We start from the raw sequence: 13,561 nt of genomic DNA, 5'->3' as shown, positions 1-13,561 counted from the left end.
GAGTTGATGATGATGTATATGCCCATCAGAGTTAAATAAATTGGTTTGCATAACCTCCAGTGTAGTTCTAATGGCCAGTGAAAAGCTGGAGAACTCTAAAGTGTAATTCGCTGAATGAAAATAGCAGCAGATTATGTTTATCTCAAGTGCTGGGTCCTCGGCTCACTCAGGCCAGAGTGACCACGGTCTTTGGGAGTGTTGGAGAGTGTGAATCTCTTTTAGAATGAAGGCTTGTACATCCATGAATGTATGTGCACTCTATTTACTGTGAATCCTCTGCATGTATAAGCTGCAAGACCTGTAATATTAAGAGAAACTGCCCTTAAAGACATTGTGTATCTTCTGGCAGAATGGGCCAGTCTGTCCACCAATCTGTCCCTCTACTGTCCACTGTTGTCAAGTCATCTACCAAAATATACAGTAATTCTACACATATACTGTATAAGGTCATTGAAGAATGTGTTGGATTCATACACAATGTTTACCATCTCAAAAGCTATGCTGTGTACACCCATAGCTGCAAATCATCTCGAATGATACAAAGATTACTTAAAAGTGCTCTGTTACACAATGCTACAATTACAACATGATCAACAGGTGTCAAACTAACTACTAGTGAGTTCAATTACATAACCTGACCCTAAAAGTGTCTGATACTAACATGGCCATAATAAACCAATACTAAAAAGAGGCTAGATGAAGCCATTACACTGAAGCCATCTGCCCGTCCGTTCATCAAGATGCTGCCAAGGCAAACAGCACTATGATGGAGGAGTTCACACACACATTCTATTCCAAGTAGTAGTGCATTCTCCAGCCGTAATACCAAACTTAGACTGGGACCATGTGTTTGGAGTGCTAGCGGAGAGAGAAAACTATTCATGGATGACTGGAAACAAGGTGTAATTTGTGGGGCAAAACTTCCATGGGGCTACTTTAGTGACCCCCCCACACACCTTGTGTGCAAAACATTTTAGCGGCCTCTCTTGACAGTGTGGAGAAAACATTTAAGAGTTAATTTCCTGCAATTCTACACATTTTACCAGGGCGTGTAGAGAAAATGTGGAAGTTTCACAGCAAGTTTGCTGCTATTCTACACATTTTGCCATGGGGCGGAAATAAGATTTAGCAATTTTATAACTAATTTCATGCAATTCTACTCCTTTTTCCATGGGGAGGAGATAACAATGAGCAGTTCTACAGCCAATTCCCTGCAATAAAAAAAAAACATAGGATGGAGACAAATGATAGGCCGTTTTTAATATGATATCTGATGTTCAATAGGGGGCAGGTCAATAATTCAATCATTATAAGATAGCTGGCCGCTAGACTTATTTACCAATCTAATTGAGTCAGTAGCTTGGTTTCCATCCAATTGGCGACAGATGTTAATGCAAATATTCTAAAATCCGCATAAAAACAATAAGCATTTTCGCACCATAGATGTGTTTCCATCACATTGACATGTTGCCGATAAAATGCTGTGCTCGATGACGTGGTGCACATAAAAATACATTTTGTGATTAAATTCCCATGAAACCGACAAAATAAAATACAAGTTAAATGGGTTTCCATCACATTTTCAACTCCACTGATGGTTTTCTTTCAAAACATGTTTCGTTATATAAGGAGTGTGCCACAGCGCTGAAGACTAGAGCGCAAACATAAACCTACATTATGAGATTATTATGGACAAAAATTGAATTTGTCAAATGGCAGCCAATCACCGATGTCACCAGAAAAAGACTATCGATATTTAATGGAAAGGAGCATCAAGCTCATCACATTGCAAATTCACCACCCTGTGAAGTTCATAATAATTTATTTGATCTGTAGCCTAATAAACTGCATGCTTTCAACACCTGTTGTTCCGAAAAGCACACCCCCTGCCAGAATCCCCCCCACTTTACGCATGAACGCGCACGCACTCAATTCTTCATTGCTGCGACTTGCTTGCTAGTTGAGAATTTTGATCACGTTAGGCTGCGTTTCATTTGAGTTTTTATGTCATTTTGATCGCGGGGGAGGCACTAGTAATGTCTGCAGTTTTCGGTTTGGCTATTTGTTTGAAGTGTATTAGTCTATAAAAAAATATCTTGCCAAAATTCGTCATCTCTCCCATGTCTTATTTGACTAGTAGTTGTTCTGAAAGGTTTATTGCTTGCCTACATCTTACTCCCTCCTTTATGTTTAATATGACACACACACATTAATTGTTAATTTCGGTTGCCTGTCCTGAAGTGAAGTTTGTTCTATAGAAAGTATTTGACTCTGATGTGTTCCACAGAAAGTATTTGACTCACAAAATTAAGGAAATTAGAAGGGGGGGGGGGTTCAGCAAGGCCATAATTTTGGTAGCTCATGTTGACCAGTAGTGTGTACCACAGAAAGTATTTGACTCTAGCCACAAAATGAAAGAAATTAGAAGGGGGGGGGGGGGGGGGGGGGGGCTATTTAAAACATTAAATACATTTTTCTTGAATTATAATTAATTAATTATTAGAGCTAGGCCCCTTTTTTCTCCACTTCCTGTCTGAATGACGTGCCCAAAGTAAACTGCCTGTAGCTCAGGCCCTGAAACCAGGATACGCATATAATTGGTACCATTGGAAAGAAAACACTTTGAGGTTTGTATAAATTTGAAAATAATGTAGGAGAATATAACACAATACATGTGGTAGGAGAAAATACAAATAAAAAACAAAGAATTTTTTTTTTTTGAGAGAGAGATCATCCTCTTAGAAAGGCAAGAGAAAGGTCATATTGAAAATTAGCTCCCTGGATGCAATTCACGTGGCTTCCACAGGGTGTCAGCAGTCTATGTTCAAGGTTTCAGGCTTGTAACTTCAAAAATAAGAAACATCAGTTTTAGCAGAAGGACACAGTCTTGGAAATTCGTGTCTGCGCGCTCATGAAGACATTACGCACCTGCTGAAATCGGTTTCCTATTGAACATACTTCTTTCCATAAGAAATATCATAGTTTGATTACATTTTAGGGTATCTGAGGAGTATATAGAAACATATTTTGACTTGTTGAAAGTTTAGGGGTATATTTTTCGGATTCCTTTCTCTGCCCTGTTGAACGAGTGGATTACTTAAATCGATGGAGCCAACTAAACAGACTTTTTGGGATATGAAGAAGGATTTTATCTAACAAAATGACACTACATGTTATAGCTGGGACCGTTTGGATGACAAATCAGACGAAGATGTTCAAAAAGTAAGTAAATATTTATTTGAATTGCGCACCCTCCAGTTTCACCGGAAGTTGTCCAGCTAGCAGGACTCCTATCCCATTAAGATTCTAATTCGCAAGTATACAATGACACAGCTATAATATAATTTGACAGTTCTGTTTTGCCTTTTAGTCAGTATACTTTCTGTAGGGTAATTGTACATTGCATATACTCTCATGCTTACTTTCAAGACAAAGACCCCACAAGAAGTAACATCTTGATGGCATGGGTAAGGAAGGGTACCACACGCCCATCTGGAGATATTACACCCCTTCTCTCTCAGGAATGATCTGAACATATATGTTAAAGTACAGCATTTTGAAACACTTTATTGATTACAATATAGAGATTAATAACAGAGGGGAATCTGAGAATGCAGAGATTCCAGCAGGGTGTGAGTTGAAGTAGTCAAATCTGGAGCTGACCAGGGCTGGAATGTAAATGATGTGATCCTCTCGGATGATCTAACATCTGAGAATGGGCAGGCATTCCCTCAGATGAAGAGCATATCCGTCTTGCTGATTAGGTGCTGTCATCCAGGTGGAAATGTCACCTGCATATCCGATGCAGTAAAAGAGATAAGAGATAAAGTGAGTGTCCTGTGAATATGTTTATGTGCATGTACTGTACATGTGTGTGTATGTGTATATATAGCTTGGTATATATTTTTATTTATCTTAATTTCGATTATTATTATCATTATTGTGTTTTGTGGTTGAGGGGTGGGGGGAGGTTGATGGGGATGGTGGATGTGCTGGGGTGTCCTACTGAGGGCGAAGGGACCTATTGGGGAGGGGATTCTTAATGGATGCACATTCAGTCATAGTTTTGTTTACTATATTATTATACATTAATTAGTTTTTTTCTTATTTTTTTCTATTATTATAACAGTTTACTGTGATTATGGATATGCACTCATGTTGACTTATATATTTGAATATACTCTCTTTTTCACCCAGAGTACACATTTTTGATTTATTATTGTTATTATTACTACTGTACCTGCATTCTTAAAAACAAAAACATAAAAGTGTAAAGAAAAATGTAGGAAAAGCCATAAGAGGGAAAAACACAATGGGATGGGTGATTGAAGGATCTGTAGAGAGAACAGTAGAGGGCTCTGAAAACTATTATTGCTGAAATATCCACTTCCTTTTGTGACTAGAGTCAAATACTCTTGAAATGTTCCACATAGTCCATTACTTTAAGACATGAAGGTCAGTCTATCATTTATCTTTGCTTATTAGAGCTATTCTTGCCATAATATGGGCTTGGGGAATTTTTCCATATATGGCTCTCTTCTGTTTACCAACCCCTACCCTACACAACTGATTGTCTCAAATGCATTAAGGAAAGAAATTCCACAAATGAACTTTTAACAAGGCACACCTCTTAATTGAAATGCATTTCAGGTGACTACCACATGAAGCTGGTTGAGAGAATGCCAAGAGTGTGCAAATCTGTCATCAAGGCAAAGGGTGGCTACTTTGAAGAATCTCAAATATACTGTATTGGTTTTCCTCCTCTTCGTCTGAAGAGGTGTAGTATGGATCGGACCAAAATGCAGCGTGGTTAGTGTTCAACATAGACGATAAACGAGAACACTACAAAATACAAAACAACAAATGTGAAAACCAAAACAGTCCTATCTGGTGCAATGACACAAAGACAGAAGACAACCACCCACAAAGTACCCACAGAATATGGCTGCCTAAATATGGTTCCCAATCAGAGACAATGATAGACAGCTGCCTCTAATTGAGAACCAGTCTAGGCAACCATAGACATACAAACTACCTAGAAAGGAAACAGCCCCATAAACATACAAAATCCCCTAGACCAGGTAAAACACATAAATCCCCCATGTCACACCCTGACCTAACCAAAATAATAAAGAAAACAAAGATAACTAAGGCCAGGGCGTGACATGTACAATATATTTTGATTTGTTTAACTCTTTTTTTGGATCATAGTTTTGATCTATTTCATATGTTCTCCAATGTAGTAAATAGTAAAAACAAAGAAAACCCCTTGAATGAGTAGGTGCATCCATACTTTTGACTATGACTGTACATATTACAATTTATGGGGAAATTGATCCCCAGGCCTACAAAAAGGGGTCCATGGGCCTCCAGTTGCCCATCCCTGGTCTAGAGTCTTGAGTGGCCTCCTGTCCTCATCTCCATCAATTTGTCTGCACTGATCTGGAAACACAGTAGATTGGAAGCAATGTCAGCACAGCAGCCAATGGTGGAACTTGATTTGACGACTCCAATATAAGATCTGTGTCCATGAAGTAAAGGGACAGATGAAAGGAAGCAAAATCATTTGGACATTTGCAACAGAATTTCTCACTCCCTTTCTTTCTCTCTCTAGTTCACCCATGATTGTTAGCACCTTTAATGAGTGGTTTTGGTGAACATGAGTATGATTGCATTCACTAAACAATGTTTATTTTGATGGCCATTGTCCGGAGCTCAGTAGATGCTGTTGAAGATGTGCTGTGCTGTTATGCAGTAGTGGCCTAACTTGCTACATGCAACAATGAATACAAATGCTTAATAACATGAAAAACTCTAAAACCATGAAACGCTAAATAAAGGCTTCACAGGAGTCAGAATGTGTTACATTGTTTTTGACACTCAATTATTTAGAAAAGAGACAAATTCAAAAATAACACTTTCAAGATGTTAGAGGGCATGTCAAAGCAAGTCTTTCAGTTTGAATATCACTTTGGCTGAGACTAAGATACAGTAGAATGTATCAATGTGCTCCGGGGCTCTCACATAGAATTCAGCCAATGAATGTGCTGTCTTCTTCACGCGATCATCAGTGGCAGTGCATCAGAGTGGGTGACCCTCAGGGAGCTGCAATCTAAAGATTGTGTAGCCAACTAGGGGTTAAATCACAAGACCATGATTGTCTCCGAATAATCATCACAGGCACCAGGGTCTGACAGAGCCTAGAGTTAAAGGTCACTGATCTTATGATGCTCTGTCAAGTCCACTATACTTTCACAGGGGAGATTATTTGGTTTCATGACGCTTGTCATAATAGTTTGTATAACACTACAGTAGTGGAGTTACTACTAAGTAGACCTGAGGTAAGTGTCCCCCCTGTAGTACTAGCTCGATAGCTATTTAGTTTGGTGGTTGGTGTTATGTAGGTATTATGACCACTTCAAGCACAACTTGAACACCACACATTACAGTACTATGTTAGAGTTCGTAGGCTCTACAGTAGAGCCACTTTTACATTGCAGGTTCTCAGCATTAGTGAAACTAAATATCCTTCTGTCCTCCACACTTGTATGGTGCCAAGGAAAGGGACTTCTATACATCATCCTTTACCCAGAAATAAAGTGTTTTAATCTCTGGCTTTTAGTAGGTTTATTTTTGTGGAAATGGAACATGTTTCTGGCAGTGTCTGAGCATATGTTAGAATGTCTGTCTGGTCTGTAGCGACGCCTGTCAGAGCATGTTTGTCAGAGAGTCACATGACACGCTCTTTAACTCAACTCATCATAGTAGCTCTTCTGTATGGATTAATCATGGTCATGTGGATGTTAGTAGCGGATACAGTTGACAAATGTCTGTCTCATACTGTATGTACTGTATGTATGTAGGCCTTGGAATAATAATAAAACACTTGTGACATAGCCGTGGACTAGTGAGGTCATGCAAGTAGAAACTACGCACAAGAAGGATAGAAATACGTTTAAATAGATGTAGGAGCCTATATAACTGTTTATGATCATGAAGCTACCAGATCCATTAAGCCAATGCTTAGAGGCTTTCACGTCCTGGTGAAACATCTGAATCCATATACCATTCCTTTGTACTAGTATTCCACATGCTGTATTACACATGACTACTGTCAGACACCCCTATCTGACCTTTCAAGGCATCACAAGTGCCATTCCGGACAAATTCAGTGTGAGTGTATTCATCAAAAATTTGCACATGCAACTGCCCAAGGAATCCCCTTCTCTCTTCTATCCCTCCCTTCCCTATGTCTATATCTCATGTCTCATGGTATTTTTAATACTCTTTCTCACAGTCTTACCCCTCTCTCTTCAAACGTTGAAGAGTTTTAAATTAACTGTGAAATGTTCCCTTTTGTATTTTCAGTCATGTTTATAACTGCTACCAGTTAGAGGTGGTAGTAAATGCTGAGGGGAAATAGTTAACCCTGGGTAGTTAACTCCTGGGTTGTTGACACAGCTGGGCACTGCTGAGTGTCCAGCTGACCCAGGAATGTGGAGCCCCTGTGGGCACGGGGTAGCTGAGATCAACTTCACAACCTGGGACAGGAAGCGGGAAGGAGGAGCATTACTAAAATACAGTGTTTACTTTACACACAGTGCATCCACACTTGGCACAGGAGCAAGACAAAGAAGGACAACCAAAGAAATATGGTAATGTGTATTCTGTTCACTGTTTCCGGGTCCCACAAGTGATGTTCAATTCAGCTTTCAGCAATGCAAACAACATTTCAAAGTGCAAAAACAAAATTTTGACAGACATTGTCTTCGTCAGGGAACTAGCCTATATAACTCAACACACATAAATATAGGCAACCCGTACAGTCCCTGTGGAACGAGCAGTCCAAGATGACATCAGTTCACTGGAAACAGAGAAACATTAAAGCGGAGTTATGACCTCCGTTCAGCAGTAGAATAGAGGTACACGTAAGCGCCAGGGTTTTAGCTCACTAATGCACTGCAGACAGGTTAAAGAGACTGGTTCAGCTTAGCAGAGGTTGGGGGTCAGAGGAACACTCTCTCTCCCCATCAACGGGTCTTTCCCAGCAGTAGCAAGGCCCTAAGGCCATCTGATTTGTGGGTGTCCTTTTGACTGCCTGTGTCTATCTTTAGCCAGGCAAACTTTTATGAGAGTGTTTAAGTGAAGGCGTTCTGTGGCAGTGAGGGTAGGCAGGCCAAAACCCCAGCCACTCGTGACAGGGCCTCCGCCATGACTGACGTTATTTCCTACATTTGCATAAACATACCCGAGATGCCTGTCATGGTGAGCATGTTTGGATGAACGGAGGAAGGCGTGCTCGGAATGCCCGGTGCCAGAGGAGAGGAACAGAAGTATTTTTATATGTAATAGTTGTTGGTTTAACTAGCCAACTCCTGTGGCACAGCTGCAAGGACTTTTCAGGTTTACTTCTGTTTCTTAATTGTGCTGTTCTTTAAAGCCAATTTTGCTCACAGGACCTCCTGCAAATGATGTTTTTCTTTAGTCTTCTATTTCGAACATACAAGATTTCTTCCTGCTTTTGCAAGAATATTTGTAATTGACTACGACTGAAATGGAATTCCGCCTGCTGCCACCCAGGTGTTCAGTGATCATGTTGTTTACATCACATAAACAGTTGTTTGAAAGCACATGTTTCTGTATATCTTCCACACTCTTCAACAGAGATTCATAATTCAACAATGCCAAACACACAGAACGCAGCATGGTACCTAAATGCTCCATGAGTCATCAGGTGTGTTCACGCCTTATTACGTAAAAACATCTCTGGAGATAAGAAGTATTCCCCACCAGTGTTGCCACACGTTTCCTTCTGCCAGTAAAATACACAGCAACTCATCTTCCCTGACTGCTTTGTTCTCTGTGACTAAAACAGTGTGGTATGGGTGGTGACCTTTTCAAACAGCTGCTTATCCTGTCTAGACAGACATTTACGCACGCACGCACGCACGCATGCACGCACACACACACACACACACACACACACACACACACACACACACAGAGAGAGGTAAGGTGGCGATGTCAACAGGGTCAATGCATTTCCATCCAGTTATCCTGTGTTTGACTGGCTGTGTGTCTGAGAGTATCACTGCATTAGTTTGCTGTGTTATACGGTCTGCTACAAACCCAGTGGATGAGAGAGCCTGTTTGTTGTCTTAAGCCTTCGTTGGAGAAGAGGGATTGAGTCCTGCTTACATAACAAATCTTGTCATTTCAAATACATTGGACTCGGTCAGTCTACTCCATCAGTCCGTATCAGAATCACCTATTTGATTGGGTTGTTATTCAAAGTTGTTTTTTAAGCTGCCAAATAAGCAACAGAGTATTCAGACAGATTACCCAGACCTAGACCCAGATTTAAGAAATAGTAATAGTCCAACTATAGAATTAGGATAACATTTCTATTAATACATTCTCATGCATTAGACCAGTAGTGCAGTCATAAAAGTCTACAACATAGCAATTCAAGAGTTCTGTTTTTGAGGGAACAACTTAGCAGAAACAGATGGACAAAGACCAATATTAGGACCATAGTGTCATGTATACTCCCTCTCTGGCTCTCGAGATTACCAGGCTGCTCATTATTTCGCACACCTGTCACCATCGTTACGCGCACCAGCGCCTCATTAAACTCACCTGGACTCCATCAGCTGCCTGATTACCTTCCCTATATGTGTCACTCCCTTTGGTTATTTCCCTAGGCATTATTGTTTCTGTTTCAGTGTTTCATGTCTGTACGCTGCCCGTACAGACATGTTCATTTATTTATTAAATACACTCCCTGAACTTGCTTCCCGACTCCCAGCGCACACGTTACACATAGATAGAGCAGTCCAAGATTACTTTTTTTTACTGCCTCTACGACAGCATGGAAGAGATGGAGTAAAAGCTTGTTAGAAGCATACAATAAAAGTACCCTTAAAGGATGATTGTCCTGAAGAAACCTAGTAAATTGCCCTGAAAAGGACACAGAATCTTCCATTTCAGGGTAATGTTCCCTCAAAAACAAAACTCTTGAAATCACTGGCCCCTTTAATAATGGAACACTAGTCACTTTTATAATGTCTACATATTTTTGCATTACTCATCTCATATGTATTTACTGTATTCTACTGTATCTTAGTCTATGCCACTCTTGACATTGCTCGTCCATGTATTTATATATTCTTATTTCCATTCCTTTACTTAGATTTGTGTGTATTGTGTTTATTGTTGCGTAATTGTTAGATATTACTTGTTAGATATTACTGCACTGTTGGAGCTAGAAACACAAGCATTTAACTACTCCCGCAATAACGTCTGCTTAACAAGTGTACGTGACCAATAAAATGTGATTTGATTTGAATGACACTCCAGTGTACCATGTCCCTGATAGGGTAGCGACAAAAATCAATGTTCTTTCAACCCTAGCAACAGCATAGATATACTGGTGCCCTAGATATACAGTATGCACAGAACATTTGCCAGTGTGATAAAGTGCACAGTTAGAATCTATTCTACGATTGACTGATCTGCATTGCCCACTGCACTGTTCCAGTCACGATCCTATCACCCAGAACCTGTCACATCCAGTTGGATCACAATTCATAAAAATTTGGACAAATTTGGAAAAAGTCAAGGGGTGTGAATACTTTCTGAAGGCACTGTATGATGGACTTGGGAAGGGGAGCAGGAAAACAGAGGCACAATACTATGAACTGCACTTGCAAATTCTGGATCTCCTGGCACTATTTTTAACAGTCAAAGAATAACTTTCAATGGAAAAGACAGAGAATGATACTCGCAGTGTACCATTGCTCTGATGGGGCAGCGTCAGACAGTTTGGGACAGGCGAGAAAAGCGATCCAGAAATAAATGGAGAAACAGGATCCAAAATAATCCTGCTTCAGCTCAGCAGACACATAGAGGAAACTCACCTCTCCTCAGAAATAAGACGATATGTGACTAACCTGGTGCTGAGTGGGGAGAATGACAGGGCAAATCAGACTGATTTGGCTGTCACTTCATATGACCTCCTCTGAGGTTACGTTGAGGTGTCCTTCTCAGAGGAGGCCAGCATCAACACTGAGACTGACTACATACAGCAGTGGCAAAGTGAAATCAGAATTTAGGTTATTGACCTTTTTCATGGCAATACTTTGCTTCTTAATACTCACAAATGCCTCCTAAATATGTTTTTAAGCAGCTAACTGGCAGAGAGGCCATAACATTGTATTATCTCAGCCTTACAGAGCATATGCTTTAAATTCCAATAATTGCATAAGGACTATTTTAAAATAAATATTTTTAGAAGTAATATTGCCATCACATATACAGTGCCTTGCGAAAGTATTCGGCCCCCTTGAACTTTGCGACCTTTTGCCACATTTCAGGCTTCAAACATAAAGATATAAAACTGTATTTTTTTTGTGAAGAATCAACAACAAGTGGGACACAATCATGAAGTGGAACGACATTTATTGGATATTTCAAACTTTTTTAACAAATCGAAAACTGAAAAATTGGGCGTGCAAAATTATTCAGCCCCTTTACTTTCAGTGCAGCAAACTCTCTCCAGAAGCTCAGTGAGGATCTCTAAATGATCCAATGTTGACCTAAATGACTAATGGTGATAAATACAATCCACCTGTGTGTAATCAAGTCTCCGTATAAATGCACATGCACTGTGATAGTCTCAGAGGTCCGTTAAAAGCGCAGAGAGCATCATGAAGAACAAGGAACACACCGGGCAGGTCCGAGATATTGTTGTGAAGAAGTTTAAAGCCGGATTTGGATACAAAAATATTTCCCAAGCTTTAAACATCCCAAGGAGCTATAATATTGAAATGGAAGGAGTATCAGACCACTGCAAATCTACCAAGACCTGGCCGTCCCTCTAAACTTTCAGCTCATACAAGGAGAAGACTGATCAGAGATGCAGCCAAGAGGCCCATGATCACTCTGGATGAACTGCAGAGATCTACAGCTGAGGTGGGAGACTCTGTCCATATGACAACAATCAGTCGTATATTGCACAAATCTGGCCTTTTTGGAAGAGTGGCAAGAAGAAAGCCATTTCTTAAAGATATCCATAAAACGTGTTGTTTAAAGTTTGCCACAAGCCACCTGGGAGACACACCAAACATGTGGAAGAAGGTGCTCTGGTCAGATGAAACCAAAATTGAACTTTTTGGCAACAATGCAAAACGTTATGTTTGGTGTAAAAGCAACACAGCTGAACACACCATCCCCACTGTCAAACATGGTGGTGGCAGCCTCATGGTTTGGGCCTGCTTTTCTTCAGCAGGGACAGGGAAGATGGTTAAAATTGATGGGAAGATGGATGGAGCCAAATACAGGACCATTCTGGAAGAAAACCTGATGGAGTCTAGACAATGATCCAAAACATAAAGCAAAATCTACAATGGAATGGTTCAAAAATAAACAGATCCAGGTGTTAGAATGGCCAAGTCAATGTCCAGACCTGAATCCAATCGAGAATCTGTGGAAAGAACTGAAAACTGCTGTTCACAAATGCTCTCCATCCAACCTCACTGAGCTCGAGCTGTTTTGCAAGGAGGAATGGGAAAAAATGTCAGTCTCTCGATGTGCAAAACTGATAGAGACATACCCCAAGCGACTTACAGCTGTAATCGCAGCAAAAGGTGGCGCTACAAAGTATTAACTTAAGGGGGCTGAATAATTTTGCACGCCCAATTTTTCAGTTTTTGATTTGTTAAAAAAGTTTGAAATATCCAATAAATGTCGTTCCACTTCATGATTGTGTCCCACTTGTTGTTGATTCTTCACAAAAAAATACAGTTTTATATCTTTATGTTTGAAGCCTGAAATGTGGCAAAAGGTCGCAAAGTTCAAGGGGGCCGAATACTTTCGCAAGGCACTGTAACCCAACATGGTGAATTGACCTGAAATAAACAGAGTATAGAGTAGAACATTTACTCTGTTGTCTTGTTTGTGCCCATCCCCCACCTGTCTGGATCCTGTTGGGTCACATGATCTGGGTCATTTAGCCAGTCACTCACATGGCACACCTGGATAGTGAGGGGAGGAGAACATTCCAGCCTATGACCTCTGACCTGTTGCTAATCTCACATGCCTGTTCCCTGTGTGTGTCTCTCTACACACCCATCTAGCACAACTGTTCTGGTAATACTGCAAAAGGGGATCTGCCCAACCTCAAGCTGATTATGATGAAAAACATAATTTTGCCAACCCAACTTGCAATTTTAACAGACCATAATTTATAAGAGAGGAAGGCACTATGCTGTCAAATTCCAGAGGTGGGAGAACACTGGTTCCACTTCCAATAATCAGTCAATTTGTTTGTTGTTGCTGTGGTGTTATATGATGATGTGGGTATTGAGGCCCAAGGACAGGTGGTCCTCGTCCCCTCGACTCCTCTGAAGCAGACGCCCCAGGCCTGCAGCCAGCTGCTGGCATCACTGCATCACAGACACCAGAGGCACCAGCAGCAACTCTATCAACCCCCCCACAGTATAGATATACTGGTGCCCTAGATATACAGTACCCATCAACTTTTTCCACATTTTGTTACGTT

General features: G+C 40.5%; 1 protein-coding gene across 1 annotated transcript in view; it reads left to right on the top strand.

Annotated features, from left to right (window-relative positions):
• The first annotated feature begins 3,035 nt into the window (after positions 1 to 3,035).
• LOC110502467 (cGMP-dependent protein kinase 1) overlaps positions 3,036 to 13,561 on the top strand; it is a 183,143-nt gene continuing 172,617 nt past the window's right edge. Inside the window, exon 1 of the mRNA XM_090216934.1 lies at positions 3,036 to 3,222. Within this exon, the coding sequence (XP_090073060.1) occupies positions 3,161 to 3,222 (62 nt within the window). The 5' untranslated portion in view covers positions 3,036 to 3,160. The remainder of the gene's footprint in view (positions 3,223 to 13,561) is intronic.

The sequence above is a fragment of the Oncorhynchus mykiss genome, chromosome 23 (genome assembly GCF_057628025.1).
Source record: "Oncorhynchus mykiss isolate SJ-2025 chromosome 23, ASM5762802v1, whole genome shotgun sequence".
NCBI classification, from domain to species: domain Eukaryota; kingdom Metazoa; phylum Chordata; class Actinopteri; order Salmoniformes; family Salmonidae; genus Oncorhynchus; species Oncorhynchus mykiss.
Note: the sequence above shows the minus strand (reverse complement) of the source record. Positions and strands in the feature narration are given on the sequence as shown.